This window comes from Perognathus longimembris, chromosome 14, assembly GCF_023159225.1.
Source record: "Perognathus longimembris pacificus isolate PPM17 chromosome 14, ASM2315922v1, whole genome shotgun sequence".
Lineage (NCBI taxonomy): Eukaryota > Metazoa > Chordata > Mammalia > Rodentia > Heteromyidae > Perognathus > Perognathus longimembris.
This window is the reverse complement of record NC_063174.1, coordinates 20,821,236-20,838,793: the sequence shown is the minus strand read 5'-3', so window position 1 is coordinate 20,838,793 and position 17,558 is coordinate 20,821,236. Positions and strand designations below refer to the sequence as shown.

The window sequence follows — 17,558 nt, the reverse complement described above, 5'->3', positions numbered from 1 at the left end:
TGTCTGTTTTCTTCAATAGTTCATCCAGATTTCTAAAATACTGCCTGGAAGAGAGTAGGCAAGTTCTAAAAGCAAGGAGGGCATAGAATGATGCAAATGAATATGCAAAAAACTAACAATTGTCAACCTAGAGTAGTGTACCTCATAACTGAGGGAGAGATAAAAGCCTGCCATGAAAAACAAAAGGAATTTGTGACTATTAAACCAGCCCTGAAGAAAGATATTTAGAGGAATTCTGCCATAGAAGAAAACTGATATAATAATAATATAATTTAAGAAAAACAACTAAATGAGTAGCCTTCTTGACTTGGCTCTCTGGCCTTTGTTCCAATGTTATTTCTTCTTCTCTTTTCTCTGCTCCTGGGACTACTCTCATACTCCCCTCACCTCCTCTCTTCCCTTCACAATGATCTTGTTATATATCCTGGGCTGGCCCCAAATTTGTAATTCTACTTCTGTCTCCCAAGTGCTAGGATTACAGGTATGTACCACCATGCCCAGCTCCAATCTCATTTCCCTCTGCTCTCTTCTTTTCCTTATAGTACTTTTCTTACTTCTTGTATCAGTTCTTCAGACTTCTGTTTAATGCCATTTCCTTGGAGAAGCCTTCTTTGACCATAACCTAGCATAAACTTTGTTATACTTGCTATACTCTCATAACATTCTTAGAAGCACTTTGCATATTATTTGGATGATGGTGTGTTTAGTAACTGCCTTTTGCTAGACCCAGTGAAGTAGGGATGGGAGCTTTGTTGTTCGCTGTTCTGTCCCAATCTATCCTCAAACCTGCTACACCATAGACCCCACCATCCGCTAAACTAACACGCAGGATTTTTTTTTTTTTTTGCCAGTCCTGGGGCTTGAACTCAGGGCCTGAGCACTGTCCCTGGCTTCTTTTTGCTCAAGGCTAGAACTCTACCACTTGAGCCACAGCGCCACTTCCAGCTTTTTCTATATATGTGGTGCTGAGGAATTGAACCCAGGGCTTCATATATACGAGGCGAGCACTTTACCACTAGGCCATATTCCCAGCCCACAAACACGCAAGTTTTTTAGTTTTGGTTTTGATTTTGTTCCAGTAGTGGGACTTGAACTCAGGGCCTGAGTGTTGCCAAGGCTAGCTCTTTACTACTTGAGCTACAGCTCTAGTTGCAGCTTTTTGATGGTTAATTGGAGATAAGAGCATCTCAGGCTTTCCTGCCCACACTACCTTTGAACTGTGATCCTCCAAATTCTAAGTAGCTAGGATTATTGGCATGAGCCACTGGTGCCTGGCACTAGGCAGTTCTTAAATTGTTGATCTGAAGCAAATAGTTGCAAACAGTAAATAATTTAAGGCAAAAATCTTTTATTCATTGTTTTGGAATATGTATAATTTGTGTATGTGTTTGTATAGATACTTGACATTTTTTGATATTCTAAAAACGATTTCTTATCTCATTTACTTTGGTGTTAAATGTATACTATGATTCTTTTTAAAATTCTTCTAAACAGGCATTCAAGTCAGCAGAAAAAAAAACAAAGCAAACCTTAAAAGAAGTTCAAACAGTTACCTCTATTCAAAAAGCAAGAAAAGTATACTGGTAAGTGTTATATATTTTATATATTAAGCTTTTTAGTTTTTGTGCCAGCCTTGGGGCTGGGCTCTCCCTGTTCTTGAGCTATTTTGCTCAAGACTAGCATACCATTTGAGCCACTGTTCCATTTACAGCTTTTTTTTTTTTTCCTGCCAGTCCTGGGGCTTGAACTCAGGGCCTGGGCACTGGCACTGTCCCTGAACTATTTTTGCTCAATGCTAGTGCTCTACCACTTTGAGCCACAGGACCACTTCCAGATTTTTCTGAGTAGTTTATTGAAGGTAAGAATCTCATGAACTTTCTTTGCCTGGGCTGGCTTTGAACCATGATCCTCAGTTCTCAGCCTCCAAAGTAACTAGGATTACAGACATGAGCCATCAATATCCAGCTTCCACTTCTGGCTTTTTAGATAGCTAGTTGAAGTTCAGAGTATCAGGTACTTTTCTGCTCAGGCTGGCTTTGAACATGGATCCTCAGAACTCAGCTTCCTGAGAGCTAGGATTATAGATGTAAGCCACTGGTGCCCCAGCTTTACATATTTAGTTTTTGTTTTTATCAGAATTATATATACTAATTATTGAGAAAGTTAAACCTTTTACAAAGCTTGTTACAAAACTAGTAACTTAGTATTTCTTTTTTCTTTTCTTTTTGCCTATCCTAGGGCTTGAACTCTAGGCCTGGGCACTGTCCCTGAGCTTCTTTTGCTCACATCAAGTGCTCTACCACTTGAGAGACAGTGCCACTTCTGCCTTTTTGAACTAGTTTATTGAAGGTTAGAGCCTCACAGGGATTTTTCTGCCCAGCTGGCTTTGAACCACGATCCTCAGATCTCAGCCTTCTGAGTAGCTAGGATTACAGGCATGATCCGCCTGTGCCCAGCATCACCTAACATTTCTCCCCTCCCAAGGTACCTAGTTTTAGTTCTTTCAGGTGGTTCTAATGATACTTTCCTCATATCTCTATAATATCTTCTACTAGGAAGGGAGGAAATGAGGGAGGAGGTAACAAATTGTACAAGAAATGTACCCACTGCCTTATGTATGAAATTGTAACCCCTCTGTACATCACTTTGACAATAAATAATGACCCAGAAAAAAAGCATAAAAAATTACTAGCTCTGCTTAATTTTTCTGTATTAGTCTATTATTGACTTTCAAAGGTGACAGTTGCACTTCATTTGACTTGTGGTCTGTTACACAGTTATAATATAGTTTTGTCAAGATTAATTCTCTGCATTAACATTGTGAATATTTATGTTGTAATCATTGCTGAGCCAAGCAGTATTGTTTTCCTTCCTTGCTCATTTTTTGGTCTTCCCTAGAGTTAATAATTATCTTGTTCTTTTTCTTTTTTTTTTTAATTTTTAATTTAATTTATTTATTTATTTGCCAGTCCTGGAGCTTGGACTCAGGGCCTGAACACTGTCCCTGGCTTCTTTTGCTCAAGACTAGCACTCTACCTCTTGAGCCACAGCGCCACTTCTGGCTTTTTCTGCTCATGTGGTGCTGAGGGCTTCATGCATACAAGGCAAGCACTCTACCACTAAGCCATATTCCTAGCCACACTTTTTAAAAATTCTGTATGTGCATGTATGTGTGCTGTTACTAAGCCTAGAAGTCAGGGCCTGGGTGCTATCTCTGAGCCTTTATTTGTGGTCATTGGGCTTGAACTCGGCCTGGGTATTACCCCTGAGCTCTTTTGTTCAAGGCTAGTACTCTACCACTTGGAGCCACAGCTCCACTTCTGGTTTTCTGGTGGTTAATTGGAGATAAGAGTCTCATGGACTTTCCTGCCTGACCAGCTTTGAACCGCTATCCTCAGATCTCAGTCTCCTGAGGAGCTAGGATTACAGGCATGAGCTACCTGGCCCAGCTCAGTTTTGTCTTTTCGAGACAATATCTTGGCACATATACCATGCTGGCCTTGAATTTACTAGGTAAACAGGCTTGCTTAGAAGTTGAGATCTGAGATACTCCTTCCTCTGTTTCCCTAGGGCTAGGATTGTAAATATGTGCTACTATTCCTGGCACAACTTTGCTACTTTACCAGTGTTTCAAAGCCTTTTCAGTATCTTATTGAAAGAAAGCTAACTAGTGAAGGAAAAGAAAGGAAGAAAGAAAGCTAACCCTAAGGACCATTTGACATTTTATACTTTTGCTTAATGTAATTTATTATTATAAGATAACCTTGAAATTTAAGAAACATATCTACATGAGGTAAACAGGTAACTATTTCTTTAAAGATAACAGAGTTTTGAACTCAGCGGCTTGCTTTTGCTAGGCAAGAACTAAGAACTATACCACTCAAGCTATGTGCCAACTCTTTTTGCCAGGGTCAGCCTAAGACCTCAATCCTTTTTGCTTTTTAAGTAACTGATATTATAGGCATGTGCCTCTTGTGCCTAGAGATAGAAAATAACTTCTTTAACATAGAATTAAATTTCTCTTAAGACCATCTTAATATCCTCAGGGGTTTCTTTTCTTTATTGAGAATAAGTAACTACATCAATTTCACAGTACACATTTTAACCTTCCCAATGATGAACATTGTCATTCTAATCTACAACACTTATGAATTCTATGAACATTAACAATAAAACTATTTTTTCCCGATCAATTGGTATGTACATTTCTTTCCTTTTGCTTAGTTCCCTCTTTCTCAGTCTCTCCCTCCCATCACCGCCCTTGAGTTCCTTAGTTCACTTTCACCAATGTCCAGTGCAGCTGTCGGGCTCCTCTGCTGTATTTTTCCCCCTGCTTTCCACTCATTCTGTGCCCTCCTTCCAGCTTCCCTTGGATGTGCACGTGTATACACCACATATGAGGTAAAGAATATAGAGTCATCTAAAAATGAGTATCTTCGGGTTTTTAGTAAAATTTAGCTTGTTGCTTTAAAAGTAATTAAGTTATCTTACGCTATATAACCATGATAGGTTTGTGTTTTATTTGTAAGAACTGTAAATTTATACATCTATAGAGAAATAAATGTTAATTTATTTTGTTTTCTCTCAATTTGGTAGGTTTGAGAAATTTCTGTGGTTCATTAGCTCAGAGAACTATCTAATTATAGGTGGGAGAGATCAGCAACAGAACGAAATAATTGTGAAAAGATACTTGACACCAGGTAGGTAAGATGAAAATTATAAAAATTTTTGATCAGTTATCTCAATATTACATAGTTATTTTAGACTCTTTCATTTGACAGAATTAATTAATAGAAATTATTATTTTTTGTGTGCCCATCCTGAGACTTGAACTCAGGGGCTGGGCACTGTACATAAGCTTTTTTTGCTCAAGGATAGCACTCTACCACTTAAGCTACAGCTCTACTTCAGCCTTTTTGGTCATTAATTGGAGATAAGAGTCTCACAGATATTTCTGCCTGTGCTGATGAACCACAATCCCCAGATATCAGCCTCCTAATAAGCAGCTAGGGTTACAGGCATGAGCCACTGGCATCTGGCTTTTAATATTTGCTGGCTTATGATTTATAGTTTGCTGAAGATGTGCTTTGTTAGTCTGAGTGGATATTGCTAAAGTAACATTGTTAGGCTAATTTGTGGTGTTGGACTTTTGATCTTGATTTTAATTCTTCAAAGTCAGTGTAAGTCATGTTTATAAAAATTTAATATTTAGTGCTAAGCTCTATAAACATTTTTTTTTTTTTTTTTTGCCAGTCCTGGGGCTTGGACTCAGGGTCTGAGCACTGTCCCTGGCTTCTTTTTGCTCAAGGCTAGCACTCTGCCACTTGAGCCATAGCGCCACTTCTGGCCGTTTTCTGTATATGTGGTGCTGGGGAATCAAACCCAGGGCCTCATGTATTTGAGGCAGGCACTCTTGCCACTAGGCCATATCCCCAGCCCCTCTATAAACATTTTTCAAATTTAGAAATAGGACTGAAAGCATGTTTATAGTCAGAACTATCCAGAAGACTGGGGCAGAAGAATTGCTAGAGTCTAGAAGTTTTAAGACCAGCTGGGGCAACATAATGAGCTTTTCATAAAAGGAGGGGGAGAAGCTGGGCACTAGTAGGAAAGTCCATGAGACTCATCTCCAATTAACCACAAGAAGCCAGAAGTGGAGCTGTGGCCCAAATGGTAGAGTGCTATCCTTGAACACAATGGCTCAGGGACAATGCCTTGGCCCAGAGTTTAAGCCTCAGGACTGGCACAAAAAAAAAAAGTATATATCTATATAAAAAGGTGGGGGAGAAGTAGAACTTAAAGTATCATTTATGGGGCTGGCAATATGGCCTAGTGGTAAAGTGCTCGCCTTGTATACATGAAGCCCTAGGTTCGATTCCTTAGCACCTCATGTATAGAAAAAGCCAGAGGTGGCGCTGTGGCTCAAGTGGGCACTAGTGGCTAAAGTGGCAGAGTGCTAGCCTTGAGCAAAAAGAAGCCAGGGACAGTGCTTAGGCCCTGAGTTCAAGCCCAGGACTAGCAAAAAACAAAAACAAAAAAAGTATCATTTGTTATTTTTCCTTGTTTTAGGAGACATTTATGTACATGCTGATCTTCATGGAGCTACTAGCTGTGTAATTAAGAATCCAACAGGTAATATATATTTTATTAGTCAGTATTTACATTCCTTAAAATATTTTTAGTGTAAGAATATAACAATAAAGGGTATTCCATGAAAATTATGTAACCATATATATGTATATATATGCACATATATACATACATACACAAATATAGTAAGATATATATTTTTCATTTTTCTCCTCCCTTTGTTAGTAGTAGTGGTGCTGTGTATTGAATGCAGGGCCTCACTCATGATAGGCAAATTAGGCAAGTGCTCTGCCACTGCACCACAACCCTACATTTTGTACACTTTTTTTAAGTGAATTTTATCACTGGTGACTCATCCTGTACTTGGAGAACTGGGGATCCAATTTTGAAGCCAGTTAGACTTTTATCTCTGATTAACTACCAAATTGCCAGAAATGGAGCTGTGGCTCAAGTGGTAGAGCACTAGCCTTGATCAAAAAAGGTTATGGACAGTGCCTAGATCCTGAACTCAAGCTCCATGACCTGCACAAAGAAAAAGAATTTTATTTTATATGAATTACATACCAATTAGAATATTGAATCTTAGCTGTAGGAATATATTAATATGTTCTTCATTTTGATGATTCAGGTAACCTGTATTAACTCTGGAAGTCTCCAAGCTTCATATTTTTCTAAATTATTGATTTGAAAGGATATGTCATCTATTGTTTTAATTTTGTAAGCCATTTCAAAACCTTCCATGTAAATACATTTTATTAAAAGTACTTTTGTCTAAGTTTTGCAAAACTATATGCAGTGACTAATTATAATATTGAAATAAGATGAGATGTTAGTACTTAAGACACAAGATGATTGAACCTTACTATACAGTAGTAAGTCTTTACTTTGGTATGAACCATAGCTTGTTGTTGTAGGAGAAGCTATCCCTCCACGGACATTGACCGAAGCTGGCACAATGGCACTTTGCTACAGTGCTGCTTGGGATGCACGAGTTATCACTAGTGCTTGGTGGGTGTACCATCATCAGGTAATATGACTGATCCATTTATTTATTAATTCATTATTTTTTGTACTGGTCCCAGGGCTTGAAGTCAAGGCCTGGGCACTGTTCTGAGGTTTTTTGCTCAAGGCTAACACTCTACCAGTTGAGCCACAGCTTCATTTCCAGCTTTTTAGTGGTTAATTGGAGATAAGAGCCTCCTAGACTTTCTTGCCTGGGCTGGTTTCAAACAATGCTGAGATCTCAGCCTCCTGAGGAGCTAGGATTATAGGCATGAGTCACTATTGCCCAGTTGTGTTCCTTTTTTAAAATTTCTTTTTTTTTTTTTTTGCCTGAGACCAGGACTCAAACTCACTATCTGACACTTTTGCTCGTTGGCTGGTATTCTACCTTCTGATCCATGCCTCCAGCCATACTTTGTGTCAGATTTTGAAGGTATCAAATGAATAATGCAGGAGGGGTCACTCAGTTACAGAGCTATTGACTAGCAAGTGCAAGGCCTTGGTTCAATCCCCAGTGCCACAAATACAAAAAAAGGAAACAAAAGAAAGAAAAAGAAGATAAAGTGCTTACCTTAATAAAATCTACATTTAAAAAATTAGCTACTAGGGGGCTGGGGATATGGCCTAATGACAAGAGTGCTTGCCTCGAATACATGAAGCCCTGGGTTCGATTCCTCAGCACCACATATACAGAAAATGGCCAGAAGTGGCGCTGTGGCTCAAGTGGCAGAGTGCTAGCCTTGAGCAAAAAGAAGCCAGGGACAGTGCTCAGGCCCTGAGTCCAAGCCCCAGGACTGGCATAAATAAATAAATAAACAAACAAATGAAACAAAAATTTTAAAAAAATAGCTACAAATACTTGGCTCACGCCTATAATCCTAACTACTCAAGAAGCTGAGATTTGAGGATCAAGTTTTGATCTTTATCTTTTACCACCAAAAAGCTAGAAGTAGAGCTGTAAGGCTCAAGTGGTAGAGCACAAGCCTTGAGCAAAAAAGCTTAGGGATGAGCTGGGAACTCTGTGAGTCATACTTGTAATCTTAGCAACTCAAGAGGCTTAGCGACTCAAGAGGCAGTTCAAAGCCAGCCTAGGCAGGAAAGTATGTGAGACTCTTATCTCTATAATTAATCACTAGGGGTGAGGGTGGGATGAAAGCTAGAAGCAGAGCTGTGGGTTCAAGTGGTAGTACACTAGCCTGAAGCTGAAAAAGCTCAGGGCCATGCCCAAGTCCTGAGTTCAAGCACCAAAGCTGGCACAAAAACAAAATTTTATTATGTTACATTAGTTGTGTGTGGGATGAATTTATTGCCCTCCCACACATTTACAATATATTTCAGTAGACCTTATACTTAAGTAGTAGAAAAATGTCCATACTGGGTAACAAGTGTTATAACAATTATTTTTAAGTCTATAATAGGGTAGAGAGTGTTTGGAGGCCATAATGCTGCTTATTTAAATATGGCTACTCTGTGGTGGAAAAAAAACAACTAAAATTTCTTCAGAAATTAATATAACGTACTATTGTGTTTCTTAGGTATCTAAAACAGCACCAACTGGAGAGTATTTGACAACAGGAAGTTTTATGATAAGAGGTAATGACCTAACGTAAAAATGTACCTAGCTTATCAATAAATTATGATGACAGGTTTGAGGACCATCTACAAATAGGCTCAGAAATAAACTTTAACTACTTTTACCACATATCAAGTTTGTTAGAACATAAACTTTCTGACTTGGAATGGCAAATTGAGCATTTATCATACCATCTTCATATATATTGATAAGAAATGTACTTTCACATAGTTTAAAGAATAAGAAAATATAGCTTGACCCTTTTTTTATTAAAAAGATTATATTCAATGCCTGACTAATCCAAAGGATAAGAAACTTTATATTTTTTCTTTTAAATGACTATTCCTGTTTATAACGCCTCATCTTGTAAATAGAAATGTTTCCTAAATGGACATATCACTGGTGTCAATTATTCTTCAGAGAAAAGAAAAAAAAAAAAGAACTGATGTTTAAAACACTGGGTATATATTATCTTTTGTAGGAAAGAAGAATTTCCTTCCTCCCTCATATCTAATGATGGGCTTTAGCTTCCTCTTTAAGGTACTTTTCATTTCCTTGGGTTGTTTTATTTTTTAGTTTTCATAAATCTTAAAGTTTCATCACTGAAAAGAACTATTTTTGTAGGTAGACGAGACATGTATTTGGAGACATCGAGGTGAACGAAAAGTCAGAGTGCAGGATGAAGACACAGAGACAGTGGCAAGTTGTACAAGCGAACTCATATCAGAAGAAATGGAACAACTAGGTAGTTCACAGATTCAAATAAATTGACTTGTGATGTTTTCTATTGTCTACTTTTACTTCTAAATCCTTATTTAGATGAACATGTCTCTTTGGGGTTAATTGAATTTATTAAAAAGATATTACAAGCAGGGCACTGATTGCTGACACCTGTAATCCTTACTGCCCAGGATGCTGAGATCTTAGGTTGGCGATGCAAAGCCAGTCTGGCTAGGAAAGTCCATGAGACTCTTTATCTCCAAGTATTCACAAAAAAAAAAAAAGCAGGAAATAGAGCTGTGGCTCAAGTGATAGAGCACTAGCCTGGAACACAAAAGGTTAGGGACCCAGGCCCAGAGTTCTAAGACTGGCATACACACACACACACACACACACACACACACACACACACACACACACATCAAAGAAGAGAAGATACTAGTTCACAGTTTCAATATATTACACATATTTATTATGATGAAATAAGTACTTGGTAGGATTTATAACTAGCATACTTTAGTGTATGTTTAGTAATTTAGGGGGTAGTGTGTAAAATGTAACAAAAATGGACTCGGGTGTATATGAATTTGCATTTGTCTTTGAATTGAGGAGTTAGAAATGAATGTACATTTATAACAAGTTGTGTTTCTCATATGAGAAAGTAGGTTGATTTCTTTTATATATATTTCCTTTAAATAGAGAGCAACTACAATTGCTGAAATAAAGTTACCAACTTATTTGAGTAGTAGCTAAGGCAAAAACACTTGCTAAATGGCTTCTCCAGTTTTTTCCCTCTCCTGGGCCATTCCTTTTTAGGAATCATACTTTGTTTCATTTACGCCTACAGTGCTAGCAGATTCTATTGATGGATCTTCACCATGTCTCTTGCACTATACAAAGTTACACATAGTTGGTTGTTTTGTTTTGTTTTGTTTTTGCCAGTTGTGGGGCTTGAACTCAGGGCCTGGGCAGTGTCTCTGAGCTTCTTTTGTTCAAGGCTAGCACTCTACCACTTGAGCCATTGCACCACTTCCAGCCTTTTCTGTTTATGTGGTACCAAGGAATGGAATCCAGGGCTTCATGCATGCTAGGCCACATTCTCAGCCCCAACAAAGTTACACATAGTTTGTATACATTATTTTTTGTTTTCCTTACACTGTGATAGCAGCTTATCCCAGTGTTACCATTAAGTAGTATTCTTTATGTAAAAGTGTGAGCACTTGTATTTGCTAATATAACATTATTTTAGCATTTACTTATGTTTGAAAGCTGCAGAGTTTATACAGCTTAATTATCGTCTTGTTTTCTAAAATTGCCCAAGAAAGGCAACTTATGGTTTTTATTGTCAAATAGTAGCAGAATGCAAGAAATTTATTGTGTGAGAAGGATCTTTGAGATCATTTAGTGTAACCAACTCATGGTACCACTGTCTGAAGCAGAGTAGCACCTTCTGGGGATGAGAAAAATTTCCGGTGATCTTCTGGGAAAGTCAGTGGGCTGTTTTTGTGACTTTTTCAGGTCACTAGCATAACTTTGTTGGGATTCCCATGCTGACTTCCCTTTTGATCATTGTTCAGAAGGAGGCGACAGCAGCAGTGAGGAAGACAGAGAGGAATTACATGACACTCCAGTGGACGTAGAGCTCACAACTCAGGGTGACCCAGAGAATGATACCACTCAGAGTGGTGGAGATGAACGAAATGAGCTCATTGAAGAAAAAGAAAGCTCTGAAGATGAAGGAGAATCTGAAGAAGTGAATAAAGACCAGGGGTCTGTCGAGGAAATGAAGGATGACGAGGAAGAGACGTTAGATTATCCTGATACAACCATTGATTTATCCCATCTTCAATCTCAAAGGTAAGTAAAAATGTAATTTTCAAGTTTCATTTTGTGAACTTGGAAAAATAATGTGCAGTCCTTACAAAACAACCCCAAATTGACTTCAGCACAGATAGCCTTCACTGTTCTGTTATTACTCAGTGCTATTCTATAGTCTTTTTTTTTTAAATCAGTTGATTGAGCCTTTCTTTAGAGAAATTCCCAGGACTAACAGAAAAGTGTCCAAAATAGGTCAAAATAGAAAAAGGCATAGACTAGGATTATGGCTCAGTGGTAGAATGTAAAACCTGGGTTCCGTGACTATCACCACAAAAAGATAAGCTAGCAACCAGAAACAGCAAGAAAAGAGGCAAAGGTTCTTCATGCTGATAACATAACAAAGGCTATCCCAACCAGGAAAAATGCAGGAGGTGAGGGAGGAGAGGGTTAGTCTTCAGTGTGTTACTGATCATCAGCTAAAGAATTTATAGTTTAAAAGCATTATTACTGGGGTAGTAAAAGAATAGCTGGGAGCTGGGAATATGGCCTAGTGGTAGAGTGCTTGCCTTGTATACATGAAGCTCTGGGTTCGATTCCTCAGCACCACATATATAGAAAAAGCCAGAAGTGGCACTGTGGCTACGTACTAGTCTTGAGCAAAAAGAAGCCAGGTACGGTGCTCAGAGGGCCCTGAGTTCAAGCCCTAGGACTGGCAAAAAAAAAAAAAAAAAAAAAGCTTAGCTGGGCACTGGTGGCTCACACCTATTATCCCAGATACTCAGGAAGCTGAGATCTAAGGATCCTGGTTCAAAGCCAACCCTGGGCAGGAAAATCCCCATGAGACTATCTCCAACTAACCACTCAAAAAACAGAGGTGGCACTATGGCTCAAAGTGGTACAACAGTAGTCTTGAGTAAAAGAGCTCAGAGACAGCACCCAGCCCCTGAGTTCAATCCCCATGACTGAGAAAATAAATAAATAGCTTAGAGTTCAGACAGCAAAACTGTGCTGTAGGTTGTGCCATTAATGCAAGGGTATAAATGACATGGAATCTTCGGTTACCTTCTAAGTGAAAATGATGTAGTATCCTCTTCATAGAGTTCTGGTGAAGATTTTAGACATGTAAAGCATCTAGCAGTTTCTGACACACATTAAGATTTCAACACGTAGCATCTTCTTAGGAGTATACATGTAGGCATATTGTATATGCTATGTGAAAACATGACAGGACTATTTTTTTTAAGTTTATAGGATTATAAGTGAGAGTATGATAGGGGAGTGTTTTGAGATTTTGTAAATTAATGTTTTTCACAGTCTCATAGATTCATTTTTATTTCTTTTTCTCCTTAGGTCCCTCCCAAAATTGGCTTCAAAAGAGGAATTTACTAATTCAGTAAGCTATTTTTAAGTTTTGTGAACATGTTTTTCCAAGTAACTTTTTTTTGCTGAGTACCTATGGCTACTCTCTAGTTACTCAAGAGATTGAGATTGGGAGGATGGCAGTTCAAAGCTAGTACAGGCAGAAAAATCCTCCATCTCCAATTAATCAGCAAAATGCTAGGCTCAAGTGGTAGAGCACCAGACAAGCAAGCAAGTCAAGTTAGCACCCTGAGTTCAAATTCCAGTAAAACTAGCTTTTAATTGAATTGAAAAAAAAAATATTTTTTTTTTGGTCAGTCATGAGGCTTGAACGCAGGGCTTAGGCATGGCCTCTGAACTCTTTTGCTCAAGGCTGGTGGTGCCCTACCACTTTGAGCCACAGCCCTACTTCTGGTTTTCTGGTGACTAATTGGAGATAAAGAGTCTAGCAGCCACATGCTAGTTAGTGGCTCACTCCTATAATCTAGCTACTTCGGAGGCTGAGCCAGCCCTGGCAGGAAAGTATGAGACTCTTATAGTGGTAAAGCATTATCCCTTGAGCAAAAGAGCTCAAGGATGGTACCCAGGCCCTGATTTCAAGCCCCATGACCACCCTCCAAAAAAGAGTAGAGAGAGTCTCTTCAGATCTCAGCCTCCTAGCTAGGATTACATGTGTGAACCATCAGCACCTGGCTTTTTTGCTTTTTTGTTGTTGTTGTAAGAAAACTTGGCAGAGCTTTATGAGTAAGTAAAAAAGCAGACAAGGAGAAAGGAGGAGACACACAGAGTTTGGGTGCCCTTGAGGGAAATAGAGACACCTGACTTTTTAGTTTTACCTATTGAAAAGTTCTTAATAGTGATGTTACTGTGTTTCCTTGTTTTTAACAGAGTGACAGTAAATCACAGAGCCGGAGACATTTGTCAGCCAAGGAAAGAAGGTAAAATATATTTTTGTTCTTTTTCAAGCATGTTTTTAGTTTTAGAAATTGATAACTTAGCTACCACTTCACTATCCCAAAGCCTTATTTTAGCTGATTGCCAGTGGCTCACACCTGTAGGCCCAGCTGTTCAGGAGGCTGAGATCTAAAAACCATGGTTCTGTGCTGTACACAGATTTGTATGACTATTCTCTGCAATTAACCAGCCAAAGGCCAGGACTAAGAGGCCTGGCTCCAGTGATCAAGCTCCAGCTGTGAGAGAAAAGGCCAGGCTTGAACTCAAGAAATCAAGCCCCAGTACTTACACAAAACGAAAAAAAAGATTCTAAAGCTTTCCTTTGTTAAAATTAATCAAGATTTAGCACAAATCTTCAGGTTTTTTTTATATTCATCTGTAATTATGATTTTTGGGTTGAGGGACCTGTCAATATGCAAGATAGCTCATCAATCAGACCTTTTACTATGTACATAGACATATACAGTACTTTAAATTACATGAAGTAGACTAGCTAGTTTTATGGTAAATATTTAGTCATATTAATTACACAAACTAATGGGCTTTGTTTCCATCTATCCCATACCAAGCTATGATCCTATCAAGTTACCAAGGCTCTGGCACCCAAACAGCGTGTGGTGGCCTGTGCCTGTGTCCTAGGTAGGCCTCAGCAGGAATATTACAGTCCAGGCTAACCCAGGCAAAACCAACAAACAAGCAAGCAAAAAACACGTAGAGCACGAAAGGGGTGAAGTAGAAGACTGTCTGCCCTAAGTAAGGCCCTAAGTTCAAACCTCATTGCTGCCTATCCTCTAAAAAAGGGATGTTTTAGCAATTAGGCACATGAAGATAAGCCAGACTCCAGGGAGAATTAGCAATAAGTAAGGAGATGGACAGTTTTAAAAGGAATATGTATGTTGGACCTGGGTAACTGCAACCGTAGTCAGGACACAGGGGATGCAAAGGCGAGTGGACCAATGCACACTTTATTTCAGGAGGGCCAGGGTTTATATATGGTTAGAAATCAACTTACAACTTCCAGGGTAAAAGTTAATACAGCATGATATCCATCTCAAATACAAAAATTGAGGATGATACTACTGGGAGGAAGGAAACTAATACAAAAGTTTACCTACTACAAAAAGTGGCTACTTCAAAGAGTGTTTACTATTAAGGGCTGAGCTACATCAAAGATTGTTGACAGAGGAGTAAACCAGTCAAGGCAAAACTTTACCACCTAGCTACTATTTGCTCAAGACTTTGACCAAGACTCTATTAACTGTGAAGAGACTTTCGCTAATGGCAGCTAGTCAAGCAAGTCTCCCAAGGCTTGGTACAGGGAAAGGGGAGATTCTCATAACAAAGAGTGGTTTCCTTTGGCCAGCAAACACAGGAGACCCTGAATGGAGATGTTTCCCCATAGGCCTATTAGTTTGCTCATAAGGCATCAGAACTTCTGTGCCGAGGCTAAGTTTTGCACTGGTCAGCGAAGTTATTCTCCCACATATGTAGATGTTCTGGGGAAATCATAAGTAGACTGAAATGAAGGAGGGTGTTTGTGACCTACCTGGTAAGATTAGAGAGGTGAATGTGTATTAAAAGAATAAAACTTGGGATGACAGGCTTAGTTAGAATTTGGGACTTTCTTTTCCAAGAGAATGAAGAGAGCCTTTGCTCTTGAATTGGAGTGCAACTTGGGTAATGTTAGGGAAGGTTATTCTGAATGCAGGCATAACAGATTATAGGGTACATTGGAAGAAGTCAGTGGAAAGGAGAGACCTGGACGAAGAAGTGGCATTTAGAATTCAAAGAAAAGTTTCAGGGCAATAGGAAGTCCCCCTTCCTCCTTAACTTGCTTATTTATTTATTTATTTATTTATTTATTGCACCAAATACCCCAAAAATATTTTATTGGATACCAAAGATCTGCCAAGGCAGGTTGGTATGAAGTTTATAAGTCCCACCCAGTGCCTGGTCATCAGTTTTCAGTTGAATAAGGGTAAGTTAAGAGTAACTGTCAGTTGAACCTGGATAACAGAAAGAATAAACCTGTGAGAAAAAGTTTTCAAGTGGCTCATGCCTATAATCCTAACTACTCAGGAGGCTGAGATCTGAGGATCCCTGTTAGAAGCGAGCCTGGTCAGGAAAGCGGATGAGATTATTATCTCCAATTAACCACCCAAAACTGAAAGTGGAGCTGTGGCTCAAAGTGGTAGGCCAGCTTTGAGCAGAAGAGCTCAGGGACAGCACTCAACCTCTAAGTTCAAGCCAGGCACAGGGAAAAAAAAAATCAAGCCAGGCACCAGTGGCTCACGCCTGTAATCCTAGCTACTCAGGAGGCTGAGATCTGAGGAACACTGTTCAAAGCCAGCTCGAGCAGCAAAGTGTATGAGACTCTTCTCTCCAATTAACACCAGAAAACCAAAGGTGGAACTATGGCTTAAAGTGGTAGAATGCTAGTCTTAAGCAAAAAAGCTCAGGCACAGCACCCAGGCCCATAGTTCAAGCCCCAAGACTGACAAAAAAATTTACGTCTTTCCATTGTGATGATTTGAGCTTCAAACATACTGTGATTATCAAGTTAAGAAGAAACCATAATCTTTTTTTTTTTAAATTTTTTGCCAGTCCTGTGCATTGAACTCAGGGCCTGAGCACTGTCCCTGGCTTCTTTTTGCTCCTAGCATTCTACCACTTGAGCCACAGCATCACTTCTGGCCGTTTTCTACATATGTGGTGCTGGGGAATCGAACCGAGGGCTTCATGTGTACGAGGCAAGCACTCTTGCCACTAGGCCATATTCCCAGCCCCACCATAATCTTTTTTAAAAATGTAGAGGCAGTACAGTTATGCAAGTGAGGTAAAGAGTACATTTATTCCATAAGTTGTTAGGTTCATTTTCAGCATAGTGTCTAGTGAGTACCACTGCTAAATTAGCCATAATCTTGTGTATTGTAGTTGGCCCCCTACCCCTTTGTAATTTTTTTTCCCCTGTACTAGGGTTTGAACTCAATCTTTTGCACCTACCACTCAGAGCATACCCAGCTACTTTTTTGCTTTATTTTTCAAAAAGGATTTTACATTTTCCCTAGGGACAAATTGTAATACTCACCACACTGTTTATTTGTTGAGATAGGAGTATTGATAACTTTCTGCCCAGTCTAGTGAGCTCCATTCTTCCATTCCGTGCCTCCCAAATCACTCAGGTTATAGGAATGTGTCACTGGATTTGGTCTGATTTGGGGGACTATGGAGGCATTCTGGGCCCAAACTCACAATCCTTTTGCCTTTGCCTCTCAAAAGCTAGAATTACAGGTGTGTCCCAGCAACTGTTTGGAATGTTTTAGGGCACTGAATACTTGCTTTTTGCCAGTCCTAGGGTTTGAACTCTGGGCCTGGGTGCTGTCCGTGAGCTCTTTTACTCAAGGTTGGCACTGTACCACTTGAGCCACAGCGCCACTTATGGCTTTTTCTGTGCTTAATTCTTGCCCGAGCTGGCTTTGAACTGCAATCCTCAGATCTTAGCCTGCTGAGTAGCTAGGAGGCATGAGCCACCAGCAACTGAATACTTGAAGTTCTTAGAATTGATGTTTCCACTTCATTTGTGTTTAGAGAAATGAAGAAGAAAAAGTACCCAATTGATGCAGTGGAGTTAGAAGTGATAGAAGGAAAGGAAAAAGAAAAAGAAAGTGCTATGCACATTGAAACTCAACAGAACACAAGCAAAAACGTTGCAGCTATACAGCCAATAAAACGAGGACAAAAGGTAATAAACTTTTGTATGGTTCACAAAGTGTGTAGTTTCTCTTCTTTTTTTGCCACTTCTTGGGCTTGAACTCAGGACCTGCAACTGTCCCTGAGTTTCTTTGCTGGAGGCCTGCATTCTACCACTTGAGCCACGGTCCCATTCTCAGCTTTTTGGTGGTTAATTGGAGGAGATAAGAGTCTCTCAGGCTTTCCTATCTGGGCTGACTTCAAACTGTGATCCTCAGATCTCAGTTTCCTGAGTAGCTAGGATTACAGGTATGAGCACCAGCATCCAGCTTTCTGTTGAATTATTTTTTTT

General features: G+C 39.3%; 1 protein-coding gene across 2 annotated transcripts in view; it reads left to right on the top strand.

Moving 5' to 3' along the window:
- Nucleotides 1-17,558, top strand: part of Nemf (nuclear export mediator factor) — a 46,090-nt gene that overhangs the window by 20,280 nt on the left and 8,252 nt on the right. The window contains exons 16-26 of one of the 2 annotated variants that reach the window (XM_048362275.1): nucleotides 1,495-1,583; nucleotides 4,597-4,700; nucleotides 6,070-6,132; nucleotides 7,005-7,117; nucleotides 8,628-8,685; nucleotides 9,147-9,205; nucleotides 9,290-9,410; nucleotides 10,966-11,242; nucleotides 12,554-12,596; nucleotides 13,451-13,500; nucleotides 17,105-17,258. In XM_048362275.1, coding sequence (XP_048218232.1) covers nucleotides 1,495-1,583; nucleotides 4,597-4,700; nucleotides 6,070-6,132; nucleotides 7,005-7,117; nucleotides 8,628-8,685; nucleotides 9,147-9,205; nucleotides 9,290-9,410; nucleotides 10,966-11,242; nucleotides 12,554-12,596; nucleotides 13,451-13,500; nucleotides 17,105-17,258 — 1,131 coding nt within the window. Of the gene's footprint in view, nucleotides 1-1,494; nucleotides 1,584-4,596; nucleotides 4,701-6,069; nucleotides 6,133-7,004; nucleotides 7,118-8,627; nucleotides 8,686-9,146; nucleotides 9,206-9,289; nucleotides 9,411-10,962; nucleotides 11,243-12,553; nucleotides 12,597-13,450; nucleotides 13,501-17,104; nucleotides 17,259-17,558 lie in introns of both variants that reach the window. The other variant, XM_048362274.1, reaches the window with a different exon arrangement.